The 20,323-nt window shown below is 41.9% G+C and overlaps 1 protein-coding gene across 3 annotated transcripts in view; it reads left to right on the forward strand.

Moving 5' to 3' along the window:
* The window catches only part of PLXNB3 (plexin B3), a 147,550-nt gene extending 128,339 nt beyond the window's left edge, over positions 1-19,211 (forward strand). For all 3 annotated transcript variants that reach the window (XM_060763154.2, XM_060763153.2, XM_060763152.2), the window contains exons 31-35: positions 1,900-2,047; positions 11,252-11,316; positions 14,602-14,677; positions 17,795-17,869; positions 18,409-19,211. In XM_060763154.2, coding sequence (XP_060619137.2) covers positions 1,900-2,047; positions 11,252-11,316; positions 14,602-14,677; positions 17,795-17,869; positions 18,409-18,513 — 469 coding nt within the window. In that variant the 3' untranslated portion in view covers positions 18,514-19,211. The remainder of the gene's footprint in view (positions 1-1,899; positions 2,048-11,251; positions 11,317-14,601; positions 14,678-17,794; positions 17,870-18,408) is intronic.
* The last annotated feature ends 1,112 nt before the right edge of the window (positions 19,212-20,323 follow it).

Consider the following 20,323-nt stretch of genomic DNA (forward strand, 5'->3'; position numbering starts at 1 on the left):
CTTCGTTTTTTCGTGTAATTTGTTTGTATGTAGTTTCTTTAGTCTTTTTTGTATTTTCTCTACGTGTATTGTTCATGTGTACAAGTATATATGCATATATGTATGTATCTGTATTTGTATACAAGCATACACACAGCATATATACATAGTCAAAATATGTCTGTCTGTTTATATGACAAAGGCTGTTGCTAATAATAATAATAATAATAATAATAATAATAATAACAACAACTTTATTTTTATACCCCGCCAACCATCTCCCCTAGGGGACTTGGGGCGGCTTACAAGGGACACGCCCAAGATGACAATTAAAACACACATGTAAAACACTTTAACCAATTAAAACATCAGATAAAACAAATAACAACACAATTGAAAGCAATATAAAAACAATATGGCTGAAAGAACCATAGCTGAGGTACAAATTCAATGAGTGCAATACATTTTTATAGGGGCGCAGGAAAGTGCAACAAAATAGTAAACTGGACAGGAAATACTGTCAAGCACATGTTGAGGTAGGACGTATGCCAGTGTAAAATGCGGGCCGGTGTAAAGTGCAGAACTTCAAGTAGGGGCATGAAAGTTACTGGTGAGATGCTTAGTCAAAGGCACACAGGAACATCCAGGTTTTTAGTTGACTACGAAAAGAGGACAAGATGGGAGCCTGTCTAATCTCCCTAGGGAGGGAGTTCCAGAGCCGGGGGGCCACCACTGAGAAGACTCTCTCCCTCATCCCCACCAACCGTGCATGTGACGGCAGGGGGAGAGAGAGCAGTTGCTAGGGGAAGTTGTCAAGCTTAGGTGCAACTTGACAGAAGCAATGCTAGATCCACCAGACACAGCTCTGTAAATCAAGGACTCTGAAGACTTTGGTTATAAAAGTAAACTCAGTTTACTAAGCACAGAAAAACACGTCCATCTACAGCGAGCGACATACAGGAAGAGACAGGAAAACTGAAAGTCAAAACAGAACTTTGCAGCTGTTAATCTTCCTTGCTCCAAGCGGCAACTCCCTAGAAGTTCTCAGCAGAAGAGAGCTTATCTTAAGGTCACTTAATCACAGCCTCAACATAAACATTTCAGCACAGCATTTCCATTCTCAGTGGCATCCATATTTGTTACACAAGAATTATATTTAAAACTCATACACATAATACAAATAATGCCTCAATAAATCCTGACAATAGTGACCGTCTGTGATGTCACTAGGGACCTCATCACATTAGAGAATGAATCCACTTTAAATCCAGTTTCTGTCTCCTGCAGAATTCTGGGGTTTGTAGTTTAGGGAGGAGCCTTTAACAGCCTTACTAAACTACAAACCCCAGAATTCTGCAGGAGGCAGAAACGGGGTTTAACCTGGATTCATTCTCTAGTGTGATGAAGTTGTAGATTGGCTGTTGCTAGGTGAAATGGCTCTCTGAGATGTCACGTGGAAAGAAGGTGACATGCATACAGAGGAAATGGAGGGAGAAAGGAAAGAGCGTCAAAAAGTGCCATGTTGCCATGGAGACCTCGTGAGGTAGGCTCTCTCAGAGCTGGAGAAAGGAGAGAGGAAGGAAGGAAGGAAGGAAGGAAGGAAGGAAGGAAGGAAGGAAGGAAGGAAGGAAGGAGAGAAAAAAGGAAATTGAGAAAGGATGGAGAGGGTGAAAAGAAGAGGGGAAGAAAGGAAGAGAAAGCAAAGGGGAAAAGATATGAGGGAATGAGAAAGAAGGGATGAAAGCAGGGGGCAGCAGTCTTAACAACATCTGGATATATACACTACTATATGTATGAGTGTGTTCAAATATTTTTTAAAAAACATAGGAAATTGTACTGGCAGATAATGATTCCTGGCAGATGGAGGGAGAGTTTCAATCACCCAATTTTAAAGGATTTCTCCCCTTTTGCTCTCCCCAGTCTGTTGCTGCGTTTCTGGGTGAACACGCTCAAGAACCCACAGTTCATCTTCGATGTGCGTGTCTCTGACAATGTGGATGCCAACCTGAGTGTCATTGCTCAGACATTCATCGATGCCTGTACAACGGCCGAGCACAAAGTTGGCAGGGTAAGTCTGTGCATGTGTGTACCTGCATGAAGTGAGCCAAAGGACTTCTGAATGTGTCTGTATAAGTCAGGTGGGAAAGCCCGTGCTTGACAAGCAGAAGGTCCCAAGTCCAGTGTGCCGCATCCCTAGATAGGCAGAGGAGAGTTCTGCCTGAAGCCTAAAAAGTCTTATCTTGACAGTACCAGGATTGATGACCTAGAGGCCCGAGAAGCTATAAAACAGTTTCTTTTGTTCCTCAATTAAATCAAAATGGGTTAAAGGTTATTATGATCCACTTTGACAAAGGATGAAGTTCTAAGGCTTGCTAAGTTATTCCTCTGCTCAAAAGAGGGTTCAACCAAAGCACTGAACTTGCAATATTAGCCCCAATGCTACTACCCTAAATCGTCCTAGTCAGGCCCGTAGCCGGGGGGGGGGGGGGGGGGGGGGGGAGGGGGGGCCTTGAGGGGCTTCAGCCCTCCCCCCCCCTGAAATTCTCATGGTGGTCCGCGAAAAGGCCTTACTGGTACATTATTTAAACTGTTATATTTATCCATATCATAATCTGATCACCATGCTCAATATATCCCATATGCATGGGGGTATTGGGATAGTGATACAGAAGGTTTGCTAGGGTAGATCCTGACTCCCCACCCCCGGAATCAAACACAGCCCCCCACAATCAAACTCAGCCCCTCCTCCCCCCCGAATCAAAATCCTGGCTAGGGGCCTGGTCCTAGTGTGAAGCAAGGTGGGACAATCCCTTTTGTGTACATTTAAAGGTAGCAGCATGAAACATGGGACCTATAGAATCTGCAGTCTACTCAGATGTTCTCATATGTCCATCTTCTTTACTTCAGTTGAACTTGTTTTGAGGAATACACTTCAGAGGGTTGTGCTCAGTGTTAATTACAGAGCCCACCAAAAAAATTCCTTGGTTTCTTGGTTTTTAGGCCTGTTCCTGGAGTTATTTGGAGCTCTGATTTAGAAAATTGCATTGGATAGACCACATCGGTTCTTGTTTCTTATTTATTTATTTATTTATTTACGATATTTATATGTTGTCTTTCTCACCCCAAAGGGGACTCAGAGTAGCTTACAAGTTATATGTATATACAATATATGATATTATTAACATAGCATAACATTAGTATTATATATTACTATATTGTACTATACCACCATGTTGTAATATTATTAGTAATATTACACGTAATATGAAATATAAAATTATTCTGTTGTATTATTATTAGTATTGTATTGTATTGTATTATATTATAATATTATCAATATTATATGTGTATATAATATATTATATTATATTATTAGCAGAGCACAATATTAGTATTATATATTACTATATTGTACTATACCACTATACTGTAATATTATCAGTAATATCACATGTAATATAAATATATATAATTATTATATTGTATAATTATTAGTATGTTATTGTATTACATTATAATATTATCAATATTATATATGTATACAATATATTATAATATTAGCACTACACAATATTAGTATTATATATTACTATATAGTTATCATGGTTTTCTATGGGCAAGCAGATGAAGACTGGTATATGACATATGTTCTGTATCTCAAAAATAAGGGGGAAATTTGTGCCATTTTTGGAATCAGTGCATTGAATATACCCAGAAACAGGGCTAACATTTGAGGCACCAAAATGGATATCCTGCCTCTGGCACCAAATTACCATGGCCTTAGTCCATGGTTTGAGCTGTATAGTTAATTACTTGCTATAGTAAGTAGAGAGAGGAATTCAACAGAGTGGTTTTTATCAAACTGTTTGAAAAGCAGCATAATAAAACAATCCAGATTTCTCAAGGAATACAGTAAAGCATTTTTATACTAGAATATTATACAGTTTTTCATAGGAATATTTGACCATAGCCACAGAAACCACTGTGCCTAACATCCCAGTTTCTGATTTCCCAGCAAAAGTGAGTAGGGATAGTCAAAGATCTTGGACAAAAGAGGCAAAATGGCTGATATTAAGTGTAAGCACTACTCCCCACATCTGGGGATAAAGGCCTGGACCTCCCTGATTCAAGACACTGAGGATATATGCAGAAAATGTATTTTGATTTCTGGGTATTTTTCATTCACCAAAGTGCCTCTTGTGTCCAATGGTGCCTGTTGTGATTTCACCCTGTTTAAAAAAAAACACACATTTGTACAAAATTGCTGATTTCAAAACACTTATTGCTGATTGTGTGGGAATACCCTTGCTCCCATCAAAATCACAGACTATTTAACATTCAGGCGTTTTTAATTGCATTGCAATTAGCACCCGGTGTTGCAAAATGTCTCTTTTCCCACATCGTAGCATTTTCTCATTTTGCATAGTAAATTGCTAGCTTTAATTTTTCCACCTTCTATATAGGTGTGCACTAAGATAGTGGCTAAAAATACCTCTCAAATTTATGTAAGCATGGGCACTTCAGATGACATCCCACAAGCTAAATCCGACCCCTGTATGTTCAGAGTCTGTCTTCTTCTCATCCTTTTGAGTAATTTTCTTTCAAATGTGCAGTAATCATTATAGGACAACCTCTTCTTACATGAGGTTCTTGTGGGGATTTTTGGGCTATATGGCCATGTTCTAGAGGCATTTTCTCCTGATGTTTCGCCTGCATCTACGGCAAGCATCCTCAAAGGTAGTGACCTCACTACCTCTGAGGATGCTTGCCATAGATGCAGGCGAAACGTCAGGAGAAATGCCTCTAGAACATGGCCCTATAGCCCGAAAAAACCCACAAGAACCTAGTGATTCCAGCCATGAAAGCCTTCGACAAAACATCTTCTTACATGCTTATAATGGCTTTCATTTCACTTAATGTTACCTATAGAGCCAACATAGTATAGTGGTTTGACTGTTGGACCAGAATTTAATTCTCCACTTGACCAAGAAAATTCATCAGTTGACCTTGAGCAAGTCACACTCTTTCAGCCTCATGGGAAGATGATGGCAAATCCATTCTGAATAAATCTTGCCGAGCAAACTTTCGTTTTAGAGTAGCCATAAATCAGACACATATTGATAACACAGCAACAATGTTAGCTAATTTTCAAGTGATCGTTGTTGTTGTTGCTGATAACATCTGCGATTATAGGGATGTCAACATGGAAAACCAAGAGCCTTTGAAAGTACTTAGGCGATCCCTCGTAGTCCAAGGATGATGGTCCTCCAAGGTCGGTGTTCTGTCGGTGGGTCCGTTGGTGACTGTGGAGCCCTATTCTTGATCTGCATCTTCTCCCACAGTGAGGGCATTGGTTTCCAGGTGGGAGGTGATCCCAGTCGTGGTTGGCTTGACGCACCTTCCTTTTGGCACATTTATCTCTTTCGCCTTCCATTCGTATCTCTTCAAATTCTACAGCACTGCTGGTCACAGCTGACCTCCAGCTGGAGCACTCAAGGGCCAGGGCTTCCCAGTTCTCAGTGTCTATGCCAGAGTTTTTAAGGTTGGCTTTGAGCCTATCTTTAAATCTCTTTTCCTATCCTCCAACATTCCATTTTCCATTCTTGAGTTCGGAGTAGAGCAACTGCTTTGGGGGACGGTGGTCGGGCATCCAGACAATGTGGCCAGTCCAGCGGAGTTGATGGCGGAGGACCATCACTTCAATGCTGGTGGTCTTTGCTTCTTCCAGGATGCTGACATTTGTCCACTGTCTTCCCAAGAGATTTACAGGATTTTCCGGAGGCAGCGCTGATGGAATCATTCCAGGAGTTGCATGTGATGTCTGTAGACTGTCCACGTCTCACAAGTGTATAGCAGGGTTGGGAGGACAATAGCTTTATAAAGAAGCACTTTGGTATCCCTTTGGACGTCCCAGTTCTCAAACACTCTCAGCTTCATTCAGAAAAAAGCTGCACACACAGAGCTCAGGCGGTGTTGAATTTCAGTGTCAATGTTAACTTTTGTGGAGAGGTGGCTGCCAAGATAGCGGAAATGGTCAACATTTTCTAATGTTACACCATTAAGCTATATTTCTGGCATTGGAGATGGATTGTCTGGTGACTGCTGGAAGAGCACTTTGGTTTTCTCAGTGTTTAATGACAGGCCGAGCTGCTTGTATACTTCTTCGAAGGCATTTAGAGTGGCTTGTAAGTCTTCTGAATGTGCATAGATAACGTTGTCATCAGCATACTGGAGGCCTTTGAAAGTATTTCATTGCTGTTCTAAGAATCTACAGTTCCATCACAATTCTGATAATCCTGGAATTACAGGGGCTTCATTTCCTTTTTCAAAGATGTGGAAGAAAAACTCTCCATATGTTCAGTAAATACTCTTTTTGCTTAATACAAATACACATAATTTTATAGGCTCTAGGCTTGAGAGCTTGGCTGATATTAACTTCCATTTGACAAATCCATTAGTCCCATGCCAGTTCCTAGGAACACCTTGTGGAATATCTCAAAATCTCAGGGTAACTAACAATAAATATCTGTATGTTTTAAAAATGAAATAGTCATTTAAAATCACCATAAAGCATACAAAGCAACTTTAAACACGTATATTGGTTATATATGTTTGATTATTGTGGAAGCCATCTGCGCCCATAACGTAGAGGTCGATGTGTATTGGTTGAGCTTTTCAGCTTTGATTTTCAGAGTATCTGAATTATGTATACATAGACATAGAAATATAGGGTAGATCCACGAGGAAGGGTTTCTTGGTTTTGCAATATGTTGAACATTAATGTTTACATTCAAGATACTTCCAAATAGCCTTTGTTTTACTCTTTCTAATCTCTGATGCTTATTGCTTAAGGTGAATTCCCAGTCCATATAATGGTTTTGCATTATGCCTTTGGGATAAATTCTTTTTGATTTGCATAGAAAGCCTACTTTTGCAATCAGCAGTGAGACCAGGAAGAAATCTGGAGCACTAGGGAGAAAATAGCTTTTGCTGCTCTTTCGTACTGAAAAATCTGATCTCAATCTCACTCACAACCTGTTGAACTGGTCAGACCAGACTAAGACCTTGCTGTGGCTCCTTTCAGCACCAATGGTTCTCCTGCCTCACTTTCTTTCCTCCGTGATCAAGAACTCATTGAATGATGCTATATATGTTTTTTTCTTAAGATGTAGGCATCTTTTTTACTTAATTGGGCGGTTTTGTTTACCATTTTTCTAATACTTTTTTCTTCTTCTTATGGCATTCTGCTTGGAATCCCTTTCCAGGAATGCTTAGACTTGGAAGTTTTCAGGGCGATGAGTGTTAAGTTGGAAAATAAGAGGGATGGGAAAGAGGACGAAAAGACATCTTGTCTTTCATGCCCGCATGAGGAGGGGAGACCAAGGTTATAATGCCTTTTATTCCTAAATGTGTGTGTGTAAAGGCACAACATATTTTCATGTAGTTTCCTTCGTTTATAATTTGTTTGCTTGCTTGCTTGCTTGCTTTTGAATACTTCTTTTCTGCTTTTTAGTCAAATAATCCCAATGTAACTTTACAGTCCTATAAGTAAAATAAAGAGCCAGTGTGGTGTAGTGTTTTGCTTGTTCGGCTAGTACTTTCAAAGATCAGTATGTGAAACCCCACTTGGCTATGGAAAACTACAGGGTGATCTTGGCCCAGTCACACTCAGTTTCATAGAATCCCCTTTGAGCAAATCTTACTAAGAAAAGGACAGCTTTGAATGCTGGACAAGGACTCTGAAAGTCCAAGCTTTCATTGTCCTCTCACCCATGGAAACCTATTGGATTCCCTTGGCAAGCCACTCTCAGCTTTAGAGGAACGCAATGACAAGCTTCCCTTACTAAATCTTACCAAGGACGCTCTATAAGAAGGTCACCATAAGTTGCAGATAGGTGAGAAAGCAACATAAATATTACAAACTCAGGAAATGCAATAAATCCAGGAAATAAAACAATAACAGACAACTGACCAGGCTAATGATTAAGAAAATATCTCTACAAAGAACTCTTCAACTGGCAGCTAAAACATGTTGGGAGCCTTCATTAAACTATGTCAAGAAAATTTTGACCATTTCCGCTACCTTGGCAGCCACCTCTCCACCAAAGTCAACATTGACACCGACACACAACACCGCCTGAGCTCTGCGAGTGCAGCATTTTTCCGAATGAAGCAGAGAGTGTTTGAGGACCAGGACATCCATAGGAATACCAAGGTGCTTGTTTATAAAGCTGTTGTCCTCGCAACCCTGTTATATTTATTTATTTATTTAACTTGTATACCGCTACCCCCAATTTGGCTCGGAGTAGTTTACAGAAACAGATTAAAACAGTACAGTTAGCTTTAAAAATAACCACAACAATAACAATAGGCAGCGAGGACAGACATAGCCCAGGTTGTTCACCCATCAAAAGCTTGCCGGAAAAGAAAATATGCCTGTGAGACGTGGACTGTCTACAGACGTCACATGCAACTCCTGGAACGATTCCATCAGCGCTGCCTCCGGAAAATCCTGCAAATCTCTTGGGAAGACAGGCGGACAAATGTCAGTGTGCTGGAAGAAGCAAAGACCACCAGCATTGAAGCAATGGTCCTCCGCCATCAACTCCGCTGGACCGGCCACGTTGTCCGGATGCCCAATCGTGTCTCCCAAAGCAATTGCTCTATTCCAAACTCAAGAACGGAAAATGAAATGTTGGTGGACAGGAAAAGAGATTTAAAGATGGGCTCAAAGCCAACCTTAAAAACTGTGGCATAGACACAGAACTGGGAAGTCCTGGCCTGTGAGTGCTCCAGCTGGAGGTCAGCTGTGACCAGCAGTGCTGCAGAATTTGAAGAGGCACGAATGGAGGGCAAAAAAGAGAAACGTGCCAAGAGGAAGGCGCGTCAAGCCAACCCCGACCGGGACCACCTTCCTCCTGGAAGAACATGCAGATCAAGAATGGGGCTCCACAGTCACCTATGAACCCACCAGAACACTGATCCTGGAAGACTATCCTACTCGGCCAACGAGGGATCGCCTAAGTAAAGTAAGTAAGTATGTCAAGAAGCAGATTTGCCTTTCAGATCTTTTTTTTAACGCTTCGCAGTAAGCTGCTTTTCAAACTTTAAAAATGATTTTTTGAAGCCAGGCTGAGAAAGCACACTGTCTTCTGGTTCCATCATCATTCGACAAGGTGTCTGTAAGCAAGCTTCAGACTACAAATGGGAAGTTATGCCACACTTCTCCTCCTTAGAAAGCAACATGTACAACACTGTGAAAAAGAGAGCCATTGTGTCTGAGAAAATATTGGTGTTAGAACCATTCTCCTTGAGATCGTCTCTTCTATGGACAGGAAATTTTTTCTCTGGTTGTGTTGAATTCCGTCGTGTGAGCTCCACCTGGAGTCTGAAGTGGTGCAGAAGAGCCTTGATAAAAGTTTCATGCCACAGAGAGAACTAGGACTTACTTAAGCCTGCGTCTCTCTCTTTTTTGTTCTTCTAACTGAGGAATCCTGGCAACAAGCCGGCTTGCCTTGGGCATGCAACACAATCAGTTTCCTTATTGTTGGGAATATGCTGTGCCTGCTCAGGAATGTGTTTGGAAAGGGTGGGGGAAGATTAAAGCCTGCTAGATATTAAATGACAAGTCAAATAGCAAGCATATTTTTAAAAGATCAGGAAATGTGTCAAGGCTAAACGCTCCCTAAGAGTCATGCTCTTTGAACTAAAGCGGTTGTATGGTGATTGAAGATGTGAGGCCATGTTAAGACTCAGCACATGCTCAGAGAAACCTCTTTCCTCCTCTTTTGCCACTTTTATCGTATCAGTTATGCAGGATCTTCCATTTGAAATGGGGTTTGGAATCCAAACCTTTACTCACATTAAGTACAGCTTTGGTCAAGGTAATGTTGCCAAGTCTCCTCTTCTTTTTTAATTCTTTTATTGAAATACAGATCTAATAGATATAACAAGATAAATATTTTTTTTTAATTTACTGTATTTGTATACCGCCTTTCTCAGCCTATCGGCGACTCAAGGCGGTTTCCAACAAAACAGTATACACAGTATCATAGAACATTTTAAAACATTTCAATTACATAAAGCACAACAACAATAAAAACAACATCATTAGCATCTCCTTATTGTCAAGCATTATCCAGTTCCATCGTCAATCGTCCATTCCTATATCATTTATCCATATCCGTTACTCTGTGTTTGAGAACGCTTGCTCAAACAGCCATGTTTTGACTTGCTTCCAAAACGTGAGGAGGGAGGGAACAGATCTAATCTCTATGAAGGCTGTTCCATAGCTGGGGAGCCACCGCTGAGAAGGCCCTGTCTCTCGTCCCCGCCAAATGTACCTGAGACAAAGGCGGGACTGAGAGCAGTGCCTCCCCGGACGATCTCAAGGTCCTTGATAGTTCATAAGAAGAGATACATTCGGACAGGTAAGTTGGGCCAGAACCAATATATATATCAGCAACATACAAAATGACTTACCTACTAAATTGGCAACTAAAAAAAGCTAAACACTGCTACAATTCCCTTTTTAAAATATACATAGTGGCCAAGGAAAACAAACAGTGAATTCAATTTTCAAAATGCAGAACTACTTTTGCTATAAAATACTTTAGAGGTTTTAATTCACTTTGAGACTGTTTAAAATAAATAAATAGATGTAAAACAAAACAAAAGCATGACATGGACCGATGGACCTCACAACCTCTGAGGATGCCCTCTATAGATGTGGGCAAAATGTAAGGAGAGAATGCTTCTGAAACATAGCCAGAAGAGGCTCTACTTTCTGTCTTTATCAGTGGATTTCACACAAAGGACAAATGGTGCAAACCTAAGGCATCTCACAGGGTAGCTATGAAGGAAAGAATGGGTGTGTGTGTATGTATGTACAAATGCACACATCCATCACAGATTATCTTTGCGCTAGGAGAGTTCATAAGTTTATTTTCTACTTTGTCACATTTGCATCACGTCTTTCCTCCAAGAAACTTTCTTGCACTTGTTGTTTATCCCCTTTTTATCTTGCAACCACCTTGTGAAACAGGTCAATTGGAGAAAACATGAACCTAGTCCGTGTTTTTCTCCAGAGCATGGCATTACATTCTACACTGGGAACTTGTACCTTGCCACCTGAAAAATAAACCTATAGCATACTGGGATACAGAAATATATTTGGGAATTCGTTTACATGCTTGATTGTGTACTTCCTAGAAGCCGATTTAATCAATCTCCTTTTTTCTTTTCATCTTTTGGCTCTTCTCTTTTTCTGCAGGATTCACCAGTCAACAAGTTGCTCTATGCCAGAGAAATCCCACACTACAAACAGATGGTGGAGAAGTAAGTGTAAGCATAAAGTAAATAAGGTGGGAGTAGGAGAAGGAAAGTACTTCCTTCTGTTGAAAACACAGGTTTGGGGCATACTTTTTGGAGCTATGACCTCTATACCCCAGATAACGATCTGACTTCCAAATGACTCATAGCTAAGAACAAGGGTGAGACAACAGGAAGTGAGAGAAATGTACCCCTATAGGGGGAAATTCTTTCCTGAAAAAGTTATCATGTTACCAACTGCTGCTCTGGGCCAGAGTGAAGAGAGGGGGGGTCAGGAAGACAGTTCCACCTTGTCTCCTGCCTATGTCATTGGTTGAGAGCCCCTCCCCCAGCACCAACTGCTGCTCTGGGCCAGAGTGAAGAGAGAGGGGGCCAAGAAGACAGTTCCACCTTGTCTCCTGTGCTACGCTAATAATATGATATAATATAATATAATATTATTGTATACACATATAATATTTATAATATTATAATGTAATATAAATATTATATGTATATACAATCTCACAAGCTCGTCTACCAATCTCACAAGCTCGTCTTGTGGGTACAAGGGAGATAACCTTCTCCTCTGTGGCTCCCGAACTTTGGAACTCTTTAACTGGAGAGATCAGGAAAGCTCCTTCACTAGAAACGTTCAAAAAGAACCTTAAAACCTGGCTCTTCCTCTGCGCCTTTGGTGAGTAGGTGCACACCACGACATTTTACACCCCACAACGTTTTTTGCTTCTGGAGCTCGCACCCTCCAAATGGGAAGTTTAGCCTCACAACTCTGTGTGTTTTATGAGTTCCCCGTAAATGTCCTGCTCCTATTTTATCTCATTACAGTCTTTTAATTGTGTTATCCTTTACATGTGGCCCACCCATTTTTATTGTTATTGTGATTGTGTTTAGACTGCTTTTTTTCCTTATGTAATTTTGATGATGTTGTTGTTTGTTGTTTATGCTTTGATTTTATTGCTGTAATATGTTGTCCGGGCTTGGCTCCATGTAAGCCGCTCCGAGTCCCCATTGAGGAGATGGTGGTGGGGTATAAATAAAGATTATTATTATTATTATTATTGGAAATTGAAAGTCACCTGGGAAAGTCAAGAACTTGAACAGTGTTTCCATCCTAAATATCTCACTGTCACCTTAGATCGAACACTAGCATATAGGAAACACTGCTTGAACACCAAGCACAAAGTAGCTGCACGCAATAACATCCTGCGGAAACTTACTGGCAGCACATGGGGTGCAGACCCAAAATTAATAAGGACATCGGCCCTAGCTTTGTCTTATTCAACTGCTGAGTATGCCTGCCCTGTTTGGCATAGGTCTGTCCATGCAAAGCAGGTGAACATAGCATTAAATGAAACATGCGGAATAATCACAGGATGTCTTAAACCTACACCTGTTGATAAATTCTACAAGCTAGCTGGCACTGCCCCCCCCCCCCCCCGATGTGCGACGGGAAGTTGCTGCTAAATGTGAGAGAAATAAAGTTGAGCACTGTGAAAGCCATCCACTACATGGCTACCACCCTCTTCCCAGTAGACTCAAATCAAGGTTTATGAGAACTACCACTCCTCTTGGCGTCCCTCCAGCAACAGCAAGGGTATCCCTCTGGACAGCTAAGCCAGGAAATCCCAACTGGACCCCCCCCCCCCCGCGCGAGGGTCTTCCTCCAGGGGCAAACCAAGAATGGGCAACCTGGAGATCCCTAAATAGACTCAGAAGTGGAGTGGACAGATCAAAAGACAACCTGGCAAAATGGCACTCCTAAAAGAATCCCGAACTTCGTGTGACTGTGCACCAGAACAGATAACTCCGCATCTGTATTCTTGTCCATTATGCCCTGCCTCATGTACAGAGGAGGAATTGTTGGAGGCTACAGACAATGCCATTGCTGTTGCCCATTTTTGGTCGAAAGATATTTAGCCACCTGCACACCTTCTATTTTTGTCAGTTTTATGCAATGCTTTTGATACGAAATAAAACTGCATTGAACTTCATTATATGAGTCTACAAGACCATATACTGCAGTTACAAATTGAAGGCACAGGTTCGCAGCTTGGGGGTCCTCCTGGATTCATCACTGAGCCTGGAATCCCAGGTTGCAGCGGTGGCCAGGGGAGCTTTCGCACAATTAAAACTTGTGCACCTGCTGCGCCCGTACCTTGGGAAGTCAGACTTGGCCACGGTGGTCCACGCTCTCGGTACATCTAGGATAGACTACTGCAACGCACTCTACGTGGGGTTGCTTTTGAAGACTGCTCAGAAGCTTCAAATAGTCCAACGAGAGGTAGCCAGGTTAATAACTGGGGAGCATACAACTCCCCTGTTACGCCAGCTCCACTGGCTGCGAGTTTGCTACTGGGCACAATTCAAAGTGCTGGCTTTGGCCTATAAAGTCCTAAACGGCCCTTGTCCAAATTGCCCGTTCGAATGCATCTCTCCCTATGAACCATCACGGAGATTAAGATCCTCCGGGGAGGCCCTGCTTTCCGTCCCGTCACTGTCACAGGCACAATAGGTGGGATGAGAGACAGGGCCTTCTCGGTGATTGCTCCCCGGCTATGGAACTCCCTTCCTGGTGAGATCAGGTCGGCCCCCTCCCTCCTGTCCTTTAGAAGGATGGTAAAAACTTGGCTGTGGGACCAAGCTTATGGGCAATAAAACAGCAATAGGAAAGATTACAAGACCAATTAGATTTGACGTGGATGACTAGGATGGTTTTAAATGGTGTATTTTAATATTTTGGTAAATATTTTTAATGTGTATGTATGTATTTAAGAATTTGTGTCCTGGCATTGAATGTTTGTCCTATATATGCTGTGCTCCACCCTGAGTCCCCTTCGGGGTGAGAAGGGCGGAATATAAATGTTTTAAATAAATAAATTATATGGCAGTGTAGATGGAGCCTAAGAAACTGTCCTTAGCATCAACTCATATTAAGAGGAAGTATCTCCATGGTAGGGACTGTAGCTTAAAACTATGCATGAAGCCTTGAGCCTTTTTAAATGTGCTATGTAGCAGTGAGAAAAAGATCCCTTTAGATCTCCACCTCTTTACTGCAGCTGGTAAACAGTCCCACTCACGTGTTTTTGTTTGTTATGAAACATTGCGGTGTGAAAAGAAACAAAATACACACCGTGTTATTTTACTATGCTAAACATGCAAATTCAAATTGGGTGGCTGAAGCTGATACATTAATGGATAAAGTGCCCTTTAGTACCAACATGCCTTTTCCCATGTGTTCTGAGCTCCTGATCCTCCTTTTCTGCTTCCTTATCCTCTTGTTTCTGTGGCCAGGTATTACGCTGATATTCGACAAACTGTTCCTGCCAGTTACCAAGAGATGAATTCAGCCCTGACAGAACTTTCTGGGGTAAGTCTTTGCCGCTACTCTCTCCTCAGCCACAATTCTGCGATCCAAAATAAGAGATATCGGAATTACATCTCAGCATCCCTCATTTGAAACTTGTCTATGTTGATTTAATCAACTGATTTCAACCAGGGAAAGATTATATGCAGACCAAATAAGTCCCTCAGATCTCTAAACATTATCTGACTCCTCTATATTTACACCCACACATGAATTGACCTTTTGGGTGGAATCTGTGCAGTAAGAATATCTGGGATACGATGCAGCCAATCCTTTAAAAAAGTCTTCAGAAAATAGATTGAACAAAGGCTGCTTGTATCAAGATTTTTATTACTTGGACCATTTACCAGATGTCTTCATCACATGCCAGTCCACTGAAAACACAGTTAGTAGGCTTCTGATAGCCACTGAAGAAGGACTTTAAAATTCTGTGTGTGCTGGTCTCACATTTGGTATGTGCCCATGAGAGAGAGAGAGAGAGAGAGTACTAAAAACATGTCCTGTGTTTCCAAGTACTTCCTCATTCTTTGCATGCTTACTGGAGATTTTTATGGCCTCGTAAATTAGTTAAATTAGCCTCCCCACATATGCTGTACCTATATTTCCTACTTGACAGATGCAACTGTCTTTCGAGCTGCAAAGGTCGACAGCAAGCAACACAAAATTGGTCGGAAGCTCACTCCGACCAGGGCTGGTTTCGAACTCATGACCTTTCGGTCAGTAGTGACAATGCTGGTGCTTTGGGACCAAGCTTTAGTCAGTAAATTGGAGCAGTGCAATAAGAGACTACAAAATGGCATAATGACGACTTGGATTGGCCCTGGAATATGATTTGGATTGTGTGATTTTAACTGATGTTTTAATTATTCTGATTTTAATGCATTTGTTTATGTATCGATACGTACATGTATATGTAGCATCAAATTGTTTCCTTTATAAAGCCGCTCTGAGTCCCCTTCAGGGTTGAGAAGGGCAGGGTACAAGTGTGGTAAATAAATAAATAAATTCTGTTTTTGTGGGGCATCCTGCAGCACAATTTGCTATAGTTTTTCAATGAATATCTTATTGAGTCTCAACCAATTCCACATAGTTTGTGGCAGCCACAAATACAAAGTTTCTGGAGTACAAAAACCTCTTTCAAATAAGTAATGCACAATTAAACAGAAAATAATACTTTCAAGCCAGTAACAGAAACTTTTTAAAATTTTGTTACATTGTGTAAATTATACATTATACGGTAATACTAGAACTCCCAACTGTCAAGGTCTATTTCCCCCCAAAATCCATCTGTGTTCATATTTGGGGATATGGAATATTTGTGCCAAGTTTGGTCCAGATCTATCATTGTTTGAGTCCACAGTGCTCTCTGGATGTAGGTAAACTACAACTCAAGGTCAATGCCCACCAAACCCTTCTAGTGTTTTCTGTTGGCCATGGGAGTCCTGTGTGCCATGTTGGGTTCAGTTCCATCATTGGTGGGGTTCAGAATGCTTTTTGATTGTAAGTAAACTATAAATCCCAGTAACTACAATTCCCAAATGTCAAAGTCTATTTCCCCCAAACTCCATCTGTGTTCATATTTGGGCATTTTGAGTATTAGTGCCAAGTTTGGTCCAGATCCATCATTGTTTGAGTCCCCAGTGCTCTCTAGATGTAGTTGAACTATAACTCCAAAACTCAAGGTCAATGCCCACCAAACCCTTCTAGTGTTTTCTGTTGGTCATGGGAGTCCTGTGTGCCAGGTTTGGTTTAATTCCATTGTTGGTGGAGTTCAGAATGCTTTTTGATTGTAAGTAAACTATAAATCCCAGCAACTACAACTCCCAAATGACAAACTCATTTTTTTTTTTTTAGTGATGGTCACTCCTTGGGTTAGTAGGTGTCTTGTGGCCAAATTTGGCGGCAATTCGTCCAGTGGTTTTTGAGTTATGTTAAATCCCGCAAACGAACATTACATTTTTATTTATATAGATTACCAGGATTTGAATCTTTCCTTGGTCATGAAACTCACTAGGAAACCTTAAAATGCACTCTCTCAGCCTTAGACAAAGACAATGGGAAACCTTTTCAACAAATTGTGCAGAGGCAACTATATAATAGAGTTGCCTTAGGGTCACATGGATCAGAAACAACTTAAAAACACAACAACAAAGAATGGTTAGGAAAGGGAGTGGTTGTACAGATTATTTGTCGTGTCAGAGCAACCAGTCCATTATATTACATTTCTAACAGAACAAAGCAAACAAAAAGACAAATACAAAACTTGTGAGTTTGGTAGTTGGTTAAATGTCCTGTGACCAGTATCTGGCCACTTGGAGTGCTTCCGGTGTTGCTGCAAGAAGGTCCTCCATTGTGCATGTGGCAGGGCTCAGGTTGCATTGCAGCAGGTGGTCAGTGGTTTGCTCTTCTCCGCACTCGCATGTCGAGGATTCCACTTTGTAGCCCCATTTCTGAAGGTTGGCTCTGCATCTCATGGTGCCAGAGCGCAGTCTGTTCAGTGCCTTCCAAGTCGCCCAGTCTTCTGTGTGCCCAGGAGGGAGTCTCTCATTTGGTATCAGCCATTGGTTGAGGTGCTGGGTTTGAGCCTGCCACTTTTGGACTCTCGCTTGCTGAGGTGTTCCAGCGAGTGTCTCTGTAGATCTTAGAAAACTATTTCTAGATTTAAGTCATTGACATGCTGGCTGATACCCAAACAGGGGATGAGCTGGAGATGTCTCTGCCTTGGTCCTTTCACTATTGGCTGTTGCTTCCTGGGGGATGTCAGGTGGGGCAATACTGGCTAAGCAGTGTAATTTCTCCAGTGGTGTAGGGCGCAGACACCCCGTGATAATGCGGCATGTCTCATTCAGAGCCACATCTACTGTTTTAGTGTGGTGAGGGGTGTTCCACACTGGGGCATGCATACTCAGCAGCAGAGTAGCACAGCGCAAGGGCAGATGTCTTCACTGTATCTGGTTGTGATCCCCAGGTTGTGTCAGTCAGCTTTCGTATGATATTGTTTCTGGTACAGATATAATTGATAGATAATACAATGTGTATAAACATACAAAATGTAATAACAGTTGTGCTACCATGAAAAATAAATCATAACCTTTTCCTCTCGTTGTCTTCTATTAACAGAAATACTCCTCTGACCTCAACTGTCTGGTGGCTCTGCAAGAACTTTACAACTATATTAACAAGTATTATGACCAGGTATGGTTTAAACAAAAATCTAATTTAGATCCTCCAGAGAGGTTGCCTGTAGTGTAGAAAAGCTTTTGGGAGACATCCTAGTGCAGTGGTTCTCGACTTGTGGGTCCCCAGATGTTTTGGCCTTCAATTCCCAGAAATCCTAACAGCTGGTAAACTGGCTGGGATTTCTGGGAGTTGAAGGCCAAAACACCTGGGACCCACAGGTTGAGAACCACTGTACTAGAAGGTTTCCGCAAAGAAGCTACTAGTGGGAAGAAACCTATGGAGCTTTATGCTTGTGTTGACAAGATGTTTGAACTAGTGGTGGACTATTTACTAAACTGCACAAGCAGGTTTCTGAGGCCTACTTATACAAGCACTCTCCCAGATTACACTACAGACCATAGCACTCCCAGAAGGTCGTTTTGCCATCTCTCCTCACTTCCCTTAGTAGTCTGTGTGCTGAAGGCCCTCTACTGTTCCGCAAAATTTTGCTAGAATAGCATTGCAACAGGATCTCAGTCAATACATTAGTTTTGTGTTCTTTTTTCTTTAAACAGATAATCTTTGCCCTAGAAGAGGACCCGTTGGGCCAGAAGATGCAACTTGCCTATCGATTGCAACAAATTGCAGCTCTCGTAGAGAACAAAGTGACTGACTTGTGACATTCCCCGATCTGCCGCCTGCCCAGACTGAGTGTGACTTAACCGTGCAATCCTAAGCATGTTCGTTCAGACCTAAATCTCATTGAGGCTTACTCCCCAGTAACAGCGATCTACAGTTGCAACCTAAGGGAACCAGGTTGATCAGTCCTTAAAGTTCCCTACGATGCAGTTTCGTGTTTGCACGCACACATTGCTCTCCCTCCCAGTGCCTTAACTGCACAGATGCTACCGAGCAATCCTGCATTCGGTGTGCACACGTGCTGTCTTGCTCTTTCTCTCTCTCTCCCTCTTTTTTAAAAAAACTAGTTGTAAAGGGACTCCTCCAGTCTGACACACTGGCTTTGTAAATAAAAGGGTGTATTTATTTCTGTCGCTCTCTGAGGAGGGTGTTGGCTACTGTCTCCCGTCGGTGGGGCAATGGGTTTTACGCAAATCCCTGCTGACCACTACAGCGTTTGCAATTTGGGGATTTCTCCCTTCCACCCCAAATGCCCTCACTGGTAATGCACTAATATTGGGGTGGAACGTTCCAGTTTCCTTGGTACAGACGGACTCTAACTAGTCTCTATTTTAACCCTCCCCATCTCTTCTCCCCTTTCCCAATTTTATGTAATATATAAATATAGGAGCTTTCTGCTCCAGGACTGTATTTATTTTATTGAAAATTTGAAGAATAAAAAACAAAACTTTTCAGAAAAAAAAAACACTTGTCTGATTTATTCGCAGAATCAAAAAGTGGTGAGAAGGAAAGGATGGAATAGTTTCTGTTAAACAAGGTTACTTCCTCTTGATGATTAAAGACTGAAGTTACTGAGGAGGGAAAAGATTAATAGCTCAGTCATTAATCAAAACGAAGAATGCAGTCAAGAAATCAAGAAAAGACTAGTACTCTGACATTTCTTCTGACTCTGTCTTGGGACAATAAGATGCACAATCATTTATGTGACATGAGATCAAATGGTTATCTTATATGTTGTTGTTGTTCATTCGTTCAGTCGCCTCCGACTCTTCGTGACCTCATGGACCAGCCCACGCCAGAGCTCCCTGTCGGCCGTAACCACCCCCAGCCCATTCAAGGTCAGTCCAGTCACTTCAAGGATGCCATCCATCCATCTTGCCCTTGGTCGGCCCCTCTTCCTTTTGCCTTCCACTTTCCCCAGCATAATTGTCTTCTCTAGGCTTTGCTGTCTCCTCATGATGTGGCCAAAGTACTTCAACTTTGTCTCTAGTATCTTTCCCTCCAGTGAGCAGTCGGGCTTTATTTCCTGGAGGATGGACTGGTTGGATCTTCTCGCAGTCCAAGGCACTCTCAGCACTTTCCTCCAGCACCACAGCTCAAAAGCATCAATCTTCCTTCGCTCAGCCTTCCCTAAGGTCCAGCTCTCACATCTGTAGGTTACTACAGGGAATACCATGGCTTTGACTAGGCGGATCTTTGTTGCCAGTCTGATGTCTCTACTCTTTATGATTTTATCGAGACTGGACATTGCTCTCCTCCCAAGAAGTAAGCGTCTTCTGATTTCCTGGCCACAGTCTGCATCTGCAGTGATCTTTGCACCTAGAAATACAAAGTCTGTCACGGCCACCACGGTTTCTCCCTCTATTTTCCAGTTGTCAATCATTCTTGTTGCCATAATCTTGGTTTTTTTGACGTTTAGTTGCAACCTGGCTTTTGCGCTTTCTTCTTTCACCTTGATTAGAAGGCTCCTCAGCTCCTCCTCGCTTTCGGCCATCAGAGTGGTGTCATCTGCATATCTGAGGTTGTTAATGTTTCTTCCAGCAATTTTCACCCCAGCTTTGCATTCATCAA

The sequence above is a fragment of the Anolis sagrei genome, chromosome 2, assembly GCF_037176765.1.
Source record: "Anolis sagrei isolate rAnoSag1 chromosome 2, rAnoSag1.mat, whole genome shotgun sequence".
NCBI classification, from domain to species: Eukaryota; Metazoa; Chordata; class Lepidosauria; order Squamata; family Dactyloidae; genus Anolis; species Anolis sagrei.